Below are 18,326 nucleotides of genomic sequence, written 5' to 3' on the forward strand. Positions count from 1 at the left end.
GAGCTATTAAAGGTACGTAAAACCAGTACGGAAACAGTGGCGGATTCAGGATATTTGATTTTAAGGTGAAATATAACACGGCGCCTTGGTGCCCAAAACACTGCCATTTCATAATGTAAACCATACTATAAAACGAAGAATATACGCATACTATAAAACGAAGAATATACGCATACTATAAAACGAAAAAAAAAATATAGTTCGACAGGCTCTAAAGACCACATTTGTCACGTGGGCCTTTCCAAGCTGAGCCAATTTAAAAATTCTATGCCACGCCAACTTTTAAAATATAGTGCAATGTATACACGACTATCACGCGGCCCACAACTACGTGATAACACTAAACTATTCAAAAGTAACTCGCGGCCCACTAAAAATGGCTCTGCGGCCCACAGTTTGCCGACCACGTTGTAGCAAGACGTAAAATGAACATCAAAGCCCATACAGAAGTAGGAAGCATTTTAAACGTTTCGAATAACTTTTTATTTTTTTTTCAATATTCTTATTACGTTTAACTAAAACCTCCAACCATTATGCTCTAAACTTATAGAAATTTGCTTGTAATCAAAACACAGCAAGACCAACAGAGCGTTTTTTTCGATATCCTTGTGAACCAACTTGCTTTACAGTCAGCGTTGGCGTAACCTGCTTGAAACTCAAACTTTTTTCATAAAAGGGCGGATAACTGAAAGGACTGGCGATGGCGGGCTGAACATAAAATTTTGTGTCAAACTTTAATAACTGTTTTTTTTTCGAATTCTTTCCATTTTAACCAAATGTTACAAGAATCTTTGGAGCACAATGGTTGGAAGTTGTAGTACGACGTAATAAGAACATTAAAAAATGAACAAAAAAATGTTGAAAATCAATAAAGAGTTTTTCGAAACGTTTAAAATGATACTTCTGTATGGGATTTGACATTCTTATTAAGTGTTACAAGAATCATTTTTAAGCACAAGTCCTGAGCTGTTAACTGCGTGACTTTGACGGAATTCTTTCGTGCGCTATTTACCCGGCTTATAAGAGGTGTTGAACAGAAATTCAGAGAAACCATGCGAAAAGGCACGTACGCTTGTTGTTTATCCGTTCGGCTTCAGTAAACCCGACAGGTAAACCCTGGTTATGTCTCCACGACGTTTTCCCTTTCGCTCGTCTATCACTGCAATATTTGCTTAGCCATGCTTTTCATCCAATAAATTGCGTTAGAAATTACTTATAAATCATGTTGTGTGATTTTGCGTCACACCTTTCATTTATTCATTTTAATGATCCAAAAGAAAACATTGTTGTAAAAGTGCACTTAAGTCACTGTTTTTAAATGACTTTGACGTCTTTTGACCAAAATGACTTTATTTGACGAAAGTCTTTTGACAACAATGACTTGAATTGACTTTAGTCTGTAGGACAAACGAATTGACTTGGACTTCGGTATTTTGGAAAATGACTTGACTTGGACTTAAGTCATTGTGTCACGGTTAAAATGAAGTGTTTTCATTTTTTTGTTAAAATTAATTTCTTTCGATAAATTTTTGCACATAAAGCAATTAGCTTGCTATATTGTACGTTTTTGTAAGTATTGCTCATAATCAGTGAGGAAACCAGAATTAATGTTTAACATTTTGTTTTATGGCGATAAGCTGACATAAAGTTGACTTGCTTTAATAATGACTTGACTGGGTATTTAGCAACTTGACTTGTTTGAATGTAAATCGAAAACAAAAAAGTATTAAAGTCATGGGAACACAATTAAAAATGTTTTTTTATTAACTTTACTTGGTTAACGCCACTAACACGCATATAGAGTAACACGGAAAGTGAAAATTATGGCTTCCCTAAAAAAGTGGCATGAAAAGAACCGGTCAAATGGAGCCTAAAGCGAAATATTCCACCTTGTAAAAATATCGATTTTTATGAGCCGTAAAATAAAGATTTTTGAGAGAAACAGATTTTCTCCTTTACATTAAGGCGGCCAACAGAGGTGTTACGTCTACAACAATTTGAACGGATATAAACGGATAATATTGATTTTTCTCAAGCTTTTAAAACATTTATATACAAAAGATAATAACACTAATCCTTTCTAGTATTGATCAATCCACGGAAACGAAACATTAATAGTATATAGGTTTGCCGAAAACAACAGTTAATGAAGATTTTTCTTGCCATCTTGGACGGATTACCCACGGTAACGTAATAAAAAATAAAAATAAAAAAGGTGCCAGATTTACATGGTAATTTTAGACAGTTTATGAGCATGTACCCAATGTGTTCAGTATGAGAAAAAAATGTTTTTTGTTAAAAAAAGCACACAGTAACATTGGTGCTTAGAACAAGGTTTTAAATTTGGCACAAAGATTCGAACTAAGTCCCATTTTAACCCCATAGGCTTTACAGGGGTATAAAAAGAGCCCCCTAATTTTAGAGCCAGTCAACCGTAAGAACCCACTAATGCCCACGATATGCACACCGATCATAGGTATGAAAAGAAAGGATTTGATCGGTACAAGACCACAATATTCCAGAAAAGGTTTTTAAATGGGTTTTATTTTTTGGTCGCTGCATTCATTAAGATCTGGCGAAAATATAATTCTTTTTGTTACTCTAAAACAGCGTTTCTCAACCGGTGCGCCATGGAAGGCTGCCAGGTGCGCCGCGAGCAAAAGGAAAAAATAATGTATAAGTCCTGTTATATAAAACACATATTTTTTACGTTCCTATTGAGCTTAGCTCATTGATTCCACAAGCCTTTCAAGTAAAAACGCAATAGGAGCTACAAAGCAACAATATCTAAATCAGATAATTAATCTATAATAGGCTACCATAAGTAGGTTTATTAAGACCACCGACATAATAACGCAAATTCGCATTAATAACCACGACAGAATAAGACCTAAACATGTCGAAATAAGTTCAAAATTAATCGGAATAAGACTTAAATGACAAAATAACGTTTTTAGTCTTAAAGGCTTGAGTCCCTTAAAAAAACTGCAGGCAATTTAAGAGAAATACAGGTACTCAAAAAATTCGCGATCGCTTCGCTCGTAAAGTGCGCCGCCACGTTTTCATACGTCTCTAGGTGCGCCCCCAAATAAAAAGGTTAAGAAACACTGCTCCAACACATGAACATTAAAAGGAATAGAAATTTGTTTTAAAATATTTCATAATAAACTTAAGTAACATGCACTCTTAAGATCCTTCGAAGCCAAAAAAGTATTTTGTTACGTGTTCAGTTAATTCCCCAGCTGGTAGTATAACTTAGGCCAATTGTGCAATAATTTTCGGTTTGTGTTTGAAATTTTGCATACAATTCAACAAAAATGTAAAACTAATCGATGCTTGATCGAAAGAGTAAAGATTTCGTTTTGTTTAGTTAAGCAGGTCAACTGACGCCAGAACTTACGCTATTCAAAAAACATATAATTAAAAACAAATAAATTATTTTACATTATAGCGAGTAATGGACTTGATTCGTTTGGAATGATTGGTAATAATTAGAACACAGGCCAGCAGTAACCTAGGCCATAAACTGCAATTCGTAAGTCATACAAAAAATATTTTCCTCATTCGGACGCACCCAGCTATTTTGAAACTTTGTTATACGGCGTGAAAACAATATACCAAAATTCATAAAAACACTATCACAGACTAAACATGGATTCACGCGCTTTAAAATGCGATTTAATGAAGGACCAACAAGTATTATAAAACACAAATAGTCAATGGACATTTTTCATTGGTTTTAGGTAATTTGTCCTAAATGTAACCCCCTCTTCTTATGATTATTAACTACGTACAACCCATTATGGCAAAAATGGCTCAGTTACTTCTAACCACCAAATGCATTCAAAGATAGGTGAATACATTGTTTAAAAACCAGGTTTTAGAAACATAACATTACAAAGAAAAATTAAATTTACACAAATTTTTTGAAACACACAATGCCTTTCACCAAGCAGAATAAGCGTATAATACATTAATGTTGAAGCATAATTAATGGTTGGAGGTTTTAGTAAAACGTAGAATGAAAATCAAAGCCCATGCAGAAGTAGGTGGCAATTCGTAAACGTTTCAAATAAATGTTAAAGTAAAGTCTGGAGGTTGTAGTAAGACATAGTAAAAATATCAAAGTCCATACAGAAGTAAGTGTAGCATGCTAAACGTTTTAAATATCGTTTTAGTCATTTTCAACCTATGATGTAAAAAATATTCGAAACGCTTAAAATGCTACCTATACTTCTTTGATATCCTTACTACGTGTGATACATATATTGTTTAATAAAATATGAGAAATTAGTAGAGAATTGAGACTTGAGAGTCAATCTGAGTCAACACGCCGATGGCAAATACACAGAAAAGGGTCAGTAAAATGATTTTTTTCATCGTGTACCTGTACTTTACCCCGGTGCCACCTGGCTCCAATCGTCTTTTTGCCTTCTCCAAGCCAGACTTCCACGTGAACCACGTTGTGTAGTTGACTGCGCACTGTGCAAGACAAAACGTCCGCATTGAATTTGTAGTTTGAAGTTTTTTACATTGAATATTTTTTTTATAAAATTAGGCTTTTTGTTTTAATTAAAACAAAGTTGGCACATAAAACAATTTAATCGTATACGTTGCCTTTTTGATATCTTTTACTTGAGATATTGCTCATATAAACACTCGACTATTTATACGTTTTAATTTTATGAAAAGAACTTGACTTGAAGTTGACTTAAAACTCTAAGTATGACTCGACTGGGACTTGATTGGTTATTAAATCAAGTAGACTTGACTGGGACTTAAGTCATTTAAAAATGACTTGACTGGGACTTAAGTTATTTTAGGAATGCCTTGACTGGGACTTGACTTATTTTGTGAATGACTTGACTTGGACTTAAGTCATTTTACGCATGACTTGACGTGGACTTGACTTATTTTGTGAAAGACTGCACTGGTACTTAAATTATTTTACGAATGACTAGATTGGTACTTAAGTCATTTTAGGAATGACTTGACTGGGAATTTATGACTTGACTTGGACTTAAGTTATTTTGCAAATCACCTGACTGGGGCTCAAATTATTTTACGAACTCTTGACTGTGAATTAAGGTATTTAACGAGTGACTTGACCTGAACTTCAGTTATTTTTTCAAATGACTTGACTGGGACTTAAGTTATTTTACTAATAACTTGACTGGACTTGACTTGGGGAACCGATGACTTGGTCTGGGACTTAATTTGGACTTGAGTCATTTTACAAATAGCTTGACTGGTTCTTAGCTCATTTCAAAATGACATGTTTACAACACTGAGAATACAGGATGGGTTTACTTTTGCTGTTGTAGTATTTTCCCGAGATAAAGACCAGGTCTCCGGGGCGCATTTGGTCCTCGCCCTCCACGGTCAGGGGGAGGGTGTCGAACATGTAGGCCTGGTTCCACGGGCCGATCCGGAACCCAAAGTCCCTACTAAGGTCCCTGAGGGCGCGGCGCACCAGGCCACAGCAGTCAAGAAACAGCTTAGAACCGTATTCGGGGCCTGGAAATAGAAAGAGGTTATTTACCCGGCTAACAAAGTAATTCAAATCGACATATAATCACTAACGGGTGCAAGCGTAAAAGAGTGATCCAATCAAATAGCCTATATGCACCTCCTAAGTCTATTTACCCGGCTAACAAAGTAATTTAAATCGATTTTTGAAAAAATCATTGAAATTATGCAAAACTCGGAAAATTAAATCTAATACCACCACCCCCAAATCAATAAATAATCATGCATTGGTGCAAGCGTAAAAGAGCGATCCGGTCAAATAGTCTACAGGCACGTTCTGAGACTATTTACCCGGCTAACAAAGTATTTCAAATCGATATATAATCATATATAACGAATGGGTGTAAGCGTAAAAAAACGGTTCGGTTAAATGGCCTCTAGCAGAGGTGGACAACTTTTTTTAAATAGAAAGTATCTTGGCGGGCCGGGAGGATCTGGAATACACATAATACAACGTGTGATTCCCTTTTAAAAAATCTTTAAAAGCTTACTAATCGTATGACGTCATTTCAAAAAAATTCCATGCCGACCCTGGTCCACACGAACCCAACAAATTGTTTGGGGGGTTCGCATTAAAAGAGTTTGAGAACTTCGTTTTAACCCAGGGATTCTTAAACGTTTTTCACCGCGAACCCTTCAAATATTTTTCTGCCTTGCATGGACCACAGGAGGCAAAAAAATGTCAAAATGACGTCACAGTCAAATATAGACTTCATAAATCTGCTGATTTTGGTAAAAAAAATGAAATTGAAATGTATTCAAAATACATTCAGTGCAAACCCGTTTTATTTTTAATCAAACTGTTTTCTTTAAAAAATGTTGACTTTCTAAATATACTGTAATATTTTAAGTAAGTCTTTATGGACCCCCTTAAACTAGTTCGCGGACCCCATAGGGGTCTATGGACCCCAGTTTAAGAACCCCCGTTTTAAACTATAACGTGGCCTTTAGAAGCAGAATTAGTGTCACACGTGCCAGTGAGGTTAGGGATTTCCAGGTAAAGTAATGACTGAACCGCGGATGAAGTCACTTTGGATTGACTTAGGAACGGCTGCCAGCCTTTTTGGGGAAGTAATTGGCGAGGGGTCTCGCTATTATGACGTATGAAACGGTCGCGAGCGCTTTGTTTCTGAGAAGAAAGCTCTAAAAACGTGGCAAAGAAAGGAGCAGCTTTAATATATTGGGGATTTGAAGGTATACGTTTGTTTCGAGCAGTGGTATTCAATTTATGGGTCGCCACCCAATGAGGGGTCGCAATTCGCCGCTGTCTTTTTGATATCATACGTGTTATACGTTGTTCTATTAAAGTTTACCTAAATTATCACATACATATACAACTGGTCTTTAAGTTTAAGACTTTGAGTTGTAGCCTAATTTTAAACAGTTCGGCACAGCACTTGTAGCATTGTGACGTACGATAAAGTCCAAAGTAGACCATTAACCCTATGTTACGTCACAATGCTGCAAATTACGTAACTGGCGAAGTTCAAATTTTGATGGGGGGTCCTTCAACATCTTGCATTTTACAATTGAAATATAAAATTATGATAGCTTTGGCGGACAGGCAGAAAAGTTAAGGCGGACCGGCGGATTGACAACGACTGGTCTAAACCAGTGCTCTTTCAACGGTGTGCACAAAATATGCTTGGGGTGCACCATTACTAAAAGGTATACAAGTGTACATCACAAACTTTTAATGAATCATTAATATTTGACGTTGAATGCTTTTGTATGACATGCAATAGTACTCGCAAGCAGCCTGCAGCCAAAATCAAACTCTCAACGACAGTGTGTAAAACTTCGGCAGCTCCGCTCGGTTTAATTGACATTATGATATTGATACGCATATGATTTTTCATATCGCTTTTTAACCCAGTTTACCTTGTACATAAACAGGGTGCATAAGTTGGTCACAACAACTTTAAGGGTTCACCAAACCAAAAAAGGTTGAAGAGCACTGGTCTAAACCATTTATGACGTCGCCATTACTCACCAATTTATGTAGTTTTAATGATTCCATTGCGTGCTTTAAACGAGTCGATTAAAATGCCAAAACACATTAAAAAATGGTGAGTTTCATTGTTAAATTGAAATCCAACTTTAATTTTTCTTAATAAACGCAAAAGTTGAAAATAAACGTTGCCACATGTCTCTTACTTCCTTACAAAACCGCTCTCAAATCTGTCAGAGTGAGTAAAGAGTGGGAAAAAATGGGAGCGCTCTTCTCCGCGAGAAGGCGATTGTGACGTTGTGGCCGTTTCCTTCCCTGATTGGTCGAAAGCGTCGCTTGATTTCGCGCCATCGGGTTGAATTCGAAGTAGGGCAAAAGTAATGTGTCAGACACGGTAGATTTAACTGTTTTAACCTGGGATTAGATCAGGGGTGGACAACTTACGGCCCGCGGGCCAGATCCGGCCCGTCAACGCAAATCATCCGGCCCGCGATCTATTTTACAAGCTGGGCACGAGGTCATTCTTCATATTTTTTAGCTATTTTAACTACGAAAAAGCAAATATTTTTTGCGCTTTGCGCAAATGTTGTTCCTCCGTCGCGTGTAAATCGCGAAATACCCTAGCTTTATCCCTGATTAACAGTCGTTCCGGTTGTTATAATAAGATGTGTAAAGTCTACACATTTTAAAAAAAAAAACTGGGCAAGAGGCCATTGTTCAAATATTTCAATTGCCTAAAGGCATTTTTTTTCGCCCTTTGTTCAAATCTTGCTCCTCCATTATAGGGTTAAATTGCAAAACACCCTAGCTTTATCCCTGATTTAACAGTCGTTGCGGTGACAATAAGATGCGTAAAGTCTACAAAGTTGACATATTAGGGCCCGCGGAGACCTTGTTTCGATTGGTTTTGGTCGCGACTAGAAAAAGTTGCCCACCTCTGGCTTAGATGTTTCTCAGTTAGTTGACTGAAAATGAATTTGCATTTTAGCTTAAACCATTTTGAGTAATACAGGCGAATTCTTGGAAAAAGTAAATGCTTATTTTTAATAATATTTATCATTGATGTGCAACCAAAATATTTTTTTTCACCATTGATTCAGGTAGATTCTGTTATTCGAAAAGAAAATTCTGATTATTATACCGCATTGAATTAGAAACTAAGGAACCTCTTGTTTTTTTAGATGTTTTAAGGGGCTCCGGCCATAAGACCGAAATACGATCAACATCAACGTCGGAATAAAACAAACTTCGCAGTAAGACCAAAATAAGACGAATACCTTATATGGTAATAACGTCTAAATCGGAATAAGTTCTAAATTCGTCGGATTGGGACCTAAATGGTCAGAATCAGGCCTATACAGCATTTTACCAAACCCCACCCCTAAGTACATCACTAACTCCCCTAATAATTTCAACCCTAAACAATTTCTAACCCCTACCACATTATACTTACTACAGCATAGCGCAGTACGCTGAACTGCTAGTACGTTGCTACTGCAAGCGTTCCTACAGTTAAGCGCAACTGTAGCACCGGTGTCGGTGTCGGGTTCTCACTTTGTCATTATTCATTTATCCTGGAACGAGTTGCATTGCTTCTATACCAGGGGTTCTTAACAATTTTTGTATGTTTTACCCTTTTAACAAAGCTGAATATCATATTTACCCCAAATATATAAAATGGTTCTATTTTTTAAATGAGTAGCAAATTATATCAGTTATGATGTAACAATGAAGTTACTAAGAGAAAAGAATGTTGCCAATTAACTAAAATGACTATCATCGCAAAAAATAATGTTACCGACACTAGATGATAAAGAATTAATAGGCTACTATAGGCTAACTTCGAATTAGCAGTTCATCTGAACTGGGAAAGTAGGACACCAATTCCTTGCACACTTTTTCTGTCCTGTCAGCTGATGTGGGTATTTTGATTGATAGCTCATTTACCCCCTAAAACGAAAAAAATTACCCCCTGGGGTAAATTTACCCAAGGTTAAGAAAGGCTGTTCTATACCGATATATTATAGCCAGACCCGTCGACTACTTTTTGAATAAAATATTTTCCAATAAAGCGTTTGAGTCATTATTTGGACAGGGTTCTCACTGTTGTATCTATTCTACTCTCAGTGGTAAATTTTCGGGTCTTTTGCGATAAAGCCCAACATAATTTTATAATATGGGTTTCTCTTGAAACAAGGTGGTACTTAGCGAACCGTAAGTTATATTTCAGGAAAATATCCTATTTAGCTCAAAATATAACAAATTAAGCTAAATCAAAAACAGATTTTTGTTTTAAAATAATTAACCTGAAAATAAAGGACGTATTTGCCCAAAATTACCCTCAATTGATTTGAAGCCGAAAAATATCGAGCTAGGTGATTTGGGGCAAACTAATTAATAAAAACCAAAAAATATTGAGCGTACTTTGCCCGAAAACACTAAATTTGATTAAAACCAAAAAATTTTGAGCGTAATTTGCTCAAAAACACCATCAATAAAATAAAAACCAAAAAATATCGAGGCTCATTTTCCAAAATTACCATCATTTGATTAAATTCCAAAAAAACGAGCATAATTTGTTTAAAACATCATCATTTAATTACAAAGCAAAAAATATCGAGCGTAATTTTTTTTAAAACATCACCGTTTGATTAAAAACCTATAAATATCGATAAACGTTCTATTTTTTCAACTTTTCTTACTTCCTGGTTTGTGATACTTTTTCTTGTAGGGCACCCCGGTGTACTTGCGACATTGTTCCAGGAACCGGGTTCGCAACCGGGCCATCCGCTTGGGGTCGCTGTTCGATCGATCGCTGGGTGGCGCTGCTAGCTCGGCCTGAAATAAAATTCGAAAAAAAATTCTACAATTTTGATTTTTTAAATTATTTGTAAATACTTTTTTGAGAAAAAATATAATTTCTATAAAGGTACAGTAAGAATTTATTGGTTATGAATACTAAGAACAGGTCAGGTCAATTCCAAAAGAATTCCATAATTTTGAGTTCTTTTATTCGTTTTTTAGCTCGACTTTTTTGTGATTACATTTTTGAGAAGAAATATAATATTTATGAAGGTGCAGTAAGAATTTATTGGGTATTTGAATAATAAGAACAGGGCAAGCTTGTTAAACGTTTAAATATGCTGTTGCTACCAGGCATAGTATATTTAAAACAGGTTCCTCTGGCAATATATATTATTTTCTACCAAGGTTTCAGCCTTGGCGCAGCACGCTTGCAATCGTCAACACGATATTAATTTCGATGGGGGCACTGTTCTTGCAAGAGAGAGCGACTACCGAAAACGTCTGTTTCGCGAATCCTGGCAGATACACCGAACGCCGGATACGATGAATATCAAAACGGACGTTTTGTTTCCAGCGCCGTACCGACAGGTGCTAAAAGATAACCTCTAAATTGCGCGTTGTCTTATCGCTTTATATTTTGAACGTTGTTTTATCGCTGTAAATTTTGAACGCGTCTCGCACATTTTTATCTCCTTTTTTCTTATTGTGATTTTATTTTGCGTCTTGTTGGCTTTGTGTGTCAGACCCTGACGAAATCTTGCCGGATAGTAAGCCGAAACGTTGGTAGAAAATAATATATATTGCCAGAGGAACCTGTTTTAAATTTTGTTAAACGTTTGTTGTTTAAAACGATTTTTTCAACCTGAAATAAGTTTTTTTTAACCTAAAATATGTTAGTATTTTTTTAGTGAAGGACTACCTCTCTACATGAGCATTGTCACCTAACAGTCTAAATAAGCTCATTTATTCGAAATATCATTAGTGATTTGAACAGGATAATGGCAAATTTGGAAGGTCGATTGTTTTTCTAAAACCCCTTGATTTTTATCCGCACCCCGTATGAAGAAAATCAAAACCATTTAAAACAATATTTGAACATGAAGCCTTGGGAAATATTAAAATCAAAATAACTGTTAAAAAGTTTTATTGTAGCACTATTTTTAGTATAAAATATTGCCGGCTGCACATTTTAATGTTCTTGGCAATGTCGTACTTGTTAGTTAAATGGATTTATTTTTTCTTCACCTGTGTCAACTCAGGGTAAAAAAACGTTTAGAGCAGTGGTTCTCAACATTTTTAGCTTACGGACTGTTAAAATTTCAAAACAAAATTTGCGGACCGGTGGACCTTCAATAACCGAAATCAACCCAAAATTAAATTACGACAAAAGTACGTAAATTAAGCAAAGAATGGAAACTTTAATTTAATGAGCAATTTGCTGCTTTTTTATAACATACGTGTTATACGTGTTTTTATTGAAGTTATTTTACATACAAGTAGTCTCTAAGCTGACCTGTATGATACGTCACAATGCTGCAAATTACGCAACTGGCGAAGTTCTAAATTTAATGCAAGCCTTCAACATCTTCCATTTTGCAATTGAGATATAAAGTTCTAATATATTTGGCGGACCGGCGGTTGAGAACCACTGGTTTAGAGGACCAAAACGGCGATACCAACGGCCAAACCGGTTGCCCCGAATGTCCTATGTCCTCTACCAAAGTTTTAAGAGTTATTTTGGCCGTTCAGGTTTTGTCCCGGCCAGTTTGTGGACTTTTTTCGATTCTTTTTTTAGTGCTTGTTACGACCATATTCTATCGTTGATATTGCTGGGTGATTTGGCTTTATTTTGTCATTGATCTTAATGCTGCGGGTTTTATAGATAATTCCGCTTTAGATATAGTTTGCTTTATGTGTGTGTTCCTGTTATTTGCTGTATAATTAGGTATTCGTAAACTTGATAGTACACTATCGCACAAACTTACAGCTAAAAAAAACTGGCATTAAATATCGCACAAAATAGAAACTCGCTAAAAAAAGTCAGTTGTTTAAATTAAATTTCTTTGCAAGCTACATTTCGAAGTTGATTTGGGCGTTTATTGCGAAGTACGCCAAAAGCAAGTACACAAAATACATTACACGAGCGCATGTCATGACCCAAACACTATAGCGGTCTGGCGCTTATCAAGAAAACTCCAGTCGGGAAAAACGGCAAAGCCGGTATCGCAATCTGCTGTGCGCTGTTTACGCACGAAACAAGTTTTGAATAGTTTGAAAACCGCACACAGGAAAATAATTTGACTTCAGTAGAACCAATGAAGTATGTAGCTTGTTAAATATGCACCCGCTTATTTGAAAAATTTGAAAATCTGATTTTCATGAAAAATATTCTACAATCTTTAAAAAAGTTTTTAATATATTATTGCCAACAAATTATAACTAAAATGTTTAAAGAATGACTATCGTTTGCAAATTCTTTTAAAACACTTCTTTTTTGTCCTTATATTCAATATATATACGTCTAGCTACAACATCCAGCCATTATGCTGTCAACTTCATAATACTACATTTTGAGGAAAACCATAAACATCACACAAGGATTGCTCTTATTCCGTATACACCCAAATCACCAATACGTGATTATTTCTTGATTTGGGTTAGGGTTGGGGTTCTAGTATTAGATCGAATTTCCAAGTCCGGGTAAATAGCCTCAGGTGTCTATAAGCTTTTTGACCGGATCTTTCTATTACGATTGAACCGATAGGTAATTATTTATTAATTTCGGTTAGGGTGGTGGAATTAAATTTAATTTTCCGAGTTTTGCATAATTTCAATGATTTTCTCTGAAATCGACTTAAATTACTTTGTAAGCCGGGTAAATAGCCTCAGGAGGTGCACATAGGCTATTTCACCGGATCGCTCCTTTACGCTTGCATTTGTGTGTGATTATATATCGATTTAAACCACTTGGGTGTTCGGCTGAATAGCCTCTTCCCTTTTTTAAATCAAGCTGCCACGCAAATTCATCAGACCACGAATTCCCAGCCTTAAAAAGCGATTTGCTCCAACGAAAAACAAAAAGGGTTCCTCCAAAATGAAAAAAATGCGCGGTTTTGGCTTTCACGCGTAATACATGCGATCGTGCGTACGACCGTACGTGGCATCGGCCCGAAACGCGTCACCGCTGCAGACTAAACACTGAACTCGCGCCCTTTTCGCCTTTTGCCGCGCCGTGCCCGGTCGTGCGTGACGGCAGCGCGTCGACAATGGCCATTGTGAATGCACAAACGAAAAGGTGACGCCCTGTTTATTGGCACAGGTAAGGCTAGAGTTAAGTGGAATGACCGGTTATGAGACTGTGTAGTGTACAGACTTGGACAACTAGATTTATTTTGACTTTTTCAAATTAGATTAGAATTAAAATGTGGTCTTTTCAGGAATTTTTCAAATTAGATTAGAATTTTGAACTTTTCGAATAGCTCTCAACAATGTTAAAAATGAATCAAGAGTTTTCGAAACGTTCAAATGATACCTACTTCTGTATGGGCTTTGATATTCTTTCTACGTTCGACTACAGCCTCCAACCATTATTCTCCCAAAGTTTCGCAACTTTTTTGGGTAAACCATTGGTTTTTAACCTGTGTAAATTACCCAAACGGGGTAATTTTTTCAGAGCATTTTTTTATGACATTTTGTTATTCCTTCTAAGGCGTGTAACCTTTCACCTCAAAACAAAACACCGAAGCGAACCGAAACTCGACTACAGAACCGCTTTGCCCCGCGGGCCAAAAAGCGTCTCGTTGTGACGTCATAGATGAGAGCTGCGGATCAAACAATCTCCTCCGATAAAGCGGGATCGCGCGACACGTGACGTCGGCACTGTGTCGGGCGCGAGCTTTTTTCCGGCAAGAAGTCGCTTAAAGCTTCCGCAAAGTGAAAAATGACGGCTGAGGCAGCTCTACTTGCAAGCAGTTTAAAACTAAACTAAAAAAATGAACTCTGCTACTACTGCATCGAATTCAGCTTCTACTAATTTTTTTATATAACAATCATCTACAGTGGCTGCCGAGTTGGCTACTCAAAACTGCCGTTGTTAGTTTTCTACCACGACTATATTTTTTATGTTATTCTACTCTATTTAAAAAAGCTGGTATATTTTTACCGAATGTTTTTATCTTTTGTGGCAAACTTTTTTTACTAGCAATACTTGCTGAAATGCTTGTTAGTTATCTACCACGACTATTTTTGCTATTCAAAATGTTGGCAGTTTTTTACCGAATGCTTAATGTTTTGGGGCGAAATTTTAGCTATGTTATTTTACCTACAATACTTCTAAATTAGTTATTTTAATATGCTTGTTAGTTTTCCATCGTTTTTTGTGTTTGCGACTAATTGAGCGGCGGTATATACAATATATTTCATAAGCTATCGAAAAATGCCGAAAGCCGAAATACGACAAGTTTGGTTATGCTATTATATCTACTGTAGCTAGTAGGTTAGTTATCTACGTATGATGTTAGTATGACGATTATTTTATTATTCTGACTAAGAAAGCGCCGGTATTTCCGTTGTTTAGTACTCAGCTATCGAAAAACGATGTTAGTTTCCGAGAACAGTGTTGTTTACTCGTTTTGCCTTCTAAGGCTAATTAAGTTATTGTTAGTTAGTTTTTTTTAATCTAGCAATCCAAAAACTAACGTCAGTAAGACGTAACAAAAATATCAAAGCACATACAGGAGTAGGTATCATTTTGAACGTTTCGAATAACTCTTTATATAAATAACGCAGTAAAAATATCAAAGCCCATACAGAAGTTTAAAGTGTGTTAAAAAAATTAGCGGAATTCAAAAAACTCGTTAAATGTAAAAGTAATGTGGAAATGTCTGAAAATTCTAGAACGAATGGCAAAGTAAAGGCCAGTAATAATTCCGACAAATATTTACGACGGGAAGGTGCAGCTAGTCCAGCAAACCATTAAGTTACGGTTAAGTACACTTTTTTACGAGCTTTAACAAAGCAAACGATTAACTACGCGTTGTCTTTCGGCAAATCGTTAGTCTTTTACTCTTAAAATTTTCGATTAATTTAAAAGCATAATAAAACAGTTATTTGGCATTTTGGGGATGGTGGCTTTTTTTAGCTACAAATGTGTCCGTATGTTTGCCAAATTGCTAGCTAAGTTAAAAAAATTAAATTAAACTAAGTCTTGTTTTTCTCAAAAAAAAAAAAAAAAAAACACACAGCCAACTCAAAGGAATAATAAAAACCGCTCGCTTAGGCTTTGTTCGTTAAAGTTTCTCAACCCATTGACTAGATTTACACGCCGTTTCCCAATATCAAGCATCAGCATAAATGTAACAAAATGTGCTTCAAGTTCTTTAGAAGCGGCGTCATTTTACTAGAACTGGACAATCCGGTTCGAAAGGTCCGACATTTTTGCGGTGAAAGTGGCTCTGAATGCCGCATCTTTACCAGACAGTGTTAGCGCATAGGGCACGTCTACAGCACTGTATAGATAAAGATTAGGCAAGCGACCAAAATAGTAGCACCTAGGTAGTAGCTGCACTGCTTCTTCTTGCAACTAGAGACTGTTACCTTGAAACTGGTTTCACAACAGCAACACGAAAAACGGCCTTTTTAAAGTAATTTCGCTAATAAGCCTACCATCTCCAAGAATTCCGTTCTTAGCAAACGAAGGTTAGTTTAAGCTTTTTAGAACTGAAAAGAGCAGCGCAAAATTTTACTTCTTAGCAAACTAGGGCTTAAGCTTTTTCGAACTGAAAACAGCAGCCAGGGACCGCGCCGCCAAATGAAGACCAATTTCGACTGCTCACCCTCAAAGAAGTTGCTGGTAAAGAAAGGCGCCACGTATACGAACGCACGCATCAAGCAATCCAAAACATATACGAACCCTTTTACCTTCTTTCCAAACAGCAGCAATAGCATAGGCGGTAATAAAAACGCCCTCAGCCGAGCGCCCGACACAATTTCAAAGGCGCTGGACTGGCGACGGATAACTGAAGACGCTGTGTTATGAAGGGGGAAGGCTTATTACGGATTTGGGCGCACAATACAGACCAAGCGGGGCGTTTCAAAATACAGCCCTGGCACCAAGGGTTGCTGGGCGACCGGGCGGGCCCTGGGGGGTTAAATAAAAAGGTAATAACGCCAAAAGGGGGCTGACGCAGGTTGAAAATTACCAGGTGCGGCCCGGAAAGGTAAGGAACGGATCATTTGGGCTTCTTTGTTGGAACGCAGGGCTCGTCTAATACGGGTCGATTGCTCCATTGTTGGGCGTAGGGCGTTTCAATCAACAAGTCTACTGGGGCGTGAATATGGGTTATGGGGCGCTTTTTTATTGCCTTTTCGGCCCTTTTGGCCTCGTGGCGTGGCGCGTCGACGTGGCGAGTTCTGGAAATGGCGGGAAACCAAAGAAATGAATATAAAAAAACGTGGGCCCGGGTTAAGGCTGGTTATGTACACAGAGGTGCGTGGCGATGTGCTTGAAAAAAAACGCGTCCATATTGGGTTAATGTACATTTTTTACCAGTTGGACGAATTTCGGTTGCTCGAAATAGCTAGGAAATATTGAATTCAGCACGATTTAGTGAAATTTATTGAGCAATCGACGGTTACTTTAACTTTTTAGAGCGTTCAAGCTTTTTGATCCTAATTGCCCATTTATGTGACATTTTAAGGTTTTTTGCGTATTATCCACAAATGTGTCCGTATTTTTACACAAGTTAGGTGGGACATTTGCAATCAAACGAAGTTTTATTTATGAAACAACAACCATTCTTCATTTATATGGTCACGTTTTGCCCTTCTAACACCATTGGTCAGCTAACGTGCCCTCTACGTCAAATATGTCGAATTTATCCAAATAAAACAGCTTATCATGTTGCCCTGGGCGCGAGGTCTTACATAACTAGGTTCGGAGCAATAGTAAATGCGCCCGAAAAATCAATCGCTACGTTCTGACAAATAAAATGCCATGCACACATTATCGACCGAGAAATTCAGCTCATTTTTTGCGAAAAAACGAATTTAAAACCCAGTAAGACATTTCATCCGGATTAAAATTTTTAAAACAAAGTTGGGCAAAATTATGACATTTTTTCTTCTAGAGTAAAACTGGCTTATTAAGTAGGCAGAGGTTAAAAACTGGTAGAATTAAATAAAGTAAAGACAAAAATTGGATATTTAAAGTAATTCAAAGCGAAATGAAGTCAAATAAATAGTTTCAAGTCCAACACTCTATGTTTGAAATAAATAATACAAAGCTAAATTTCTTCAAATTAGTTGTTTCAAGACAAAAATTAAACATTTAAAATAATACAAGGCTATAAATTTGGTCAAGTAATTTGTTTCAAGACTAAGATTTAAAATAATACTAAGCTAAATTAGGTGAAGTAAATTGATTCAAGGCTAAAAAAATGGGCGATCAAAATAGACCAACGCTTCACAGGAAAACCAAAACGTTTGACAACCCACTAGACTAGCCGTTGTATTCCACAAGTTGTATAGCGCACACGAAACACCAGTTTTGCGACTTTCAGCTTCGAAAGGCTTCCAAGAAAAAGCAAACCTTTCAGAAACCAAAAAAAAATTGATGGACGACGGCTTGCTGTCTAGAAAGGCAAATAAAGCGAGCTGGATGAAAATCCGGGTTAATATTGGAGCAGGGCGTGTGTTTGTTTTAGAGTGGGACAAAAAACGACCAAGGAAATGAAGCGACCGTTTCGCAAAGATAGCGGGACGACCTCTTGTCTTACTTACTCGAATTTTAATCATGTTGCTTGTTCAAGTATTACGTTTATCTGGTTTATATCTATGAACATTGTGTACAAAAACGATGAGTTAGAATGTCGGGTAAAACTTTCCCAACTATTTGAATTACCAAGTCTTTCGAACGTGACAATTGTGTCGCATTAAAAGTTTTCCAATTTAAGCAACATAATTTCTCAAAAATATAGCCTACTATCTCCAAGACTTCTATTTCTGGAAAGCGTTTGGCTTTTAAGCAAAGCGTTCGGTATTT

General features: G+C 36.7%; 1 protein-coding gene across 1 annotated transcript in view; it reads right to left on the reverse strand.

The window, feature by feature from the left end:
• The window catches only part of LOC146138817 (uncharacterized), a 42,662-nt gene that overhangs the window by 9,936 nt on the left and 14,400 nt on the right, over window positions 1-18,326 (reverse strand). Inside the window, exons 4-6 of the mRNA XM_083393478.1 lie at window positions 10,183-10,318; window positions 5,311-5,517; window positions 4,388-4,482 (exon numbers count right to left, since the gene is read on the reverse strand). Of these exons, the coding sequence (XP_083249604.1) occupies window positions 4,388-4,482; window positions 5,311-5,517; window positions 10,183-10,318 (438 nt within the window). The remainder of the gene's footprint in view (window positions 1-4,387; window positions 4,483-5,310; window positions 5,518-10,182; window positions 10,319-18,326) is intronic.

This window comes from Ascidiella aspersa, chromosome 7, assembly GCF_963924565.1.
Source record: "Ascidiella aspersa chromosome 7, kaAscAspe10.2, whole genome shotgun sequence".
Classification (NCBI taxonomy): Eukaryota; Metazoa; Chordata; class Ascidiacea; order Phlebobranchia; family Ascidiidae; genus Ascidiella; species Ascidiella aspersa.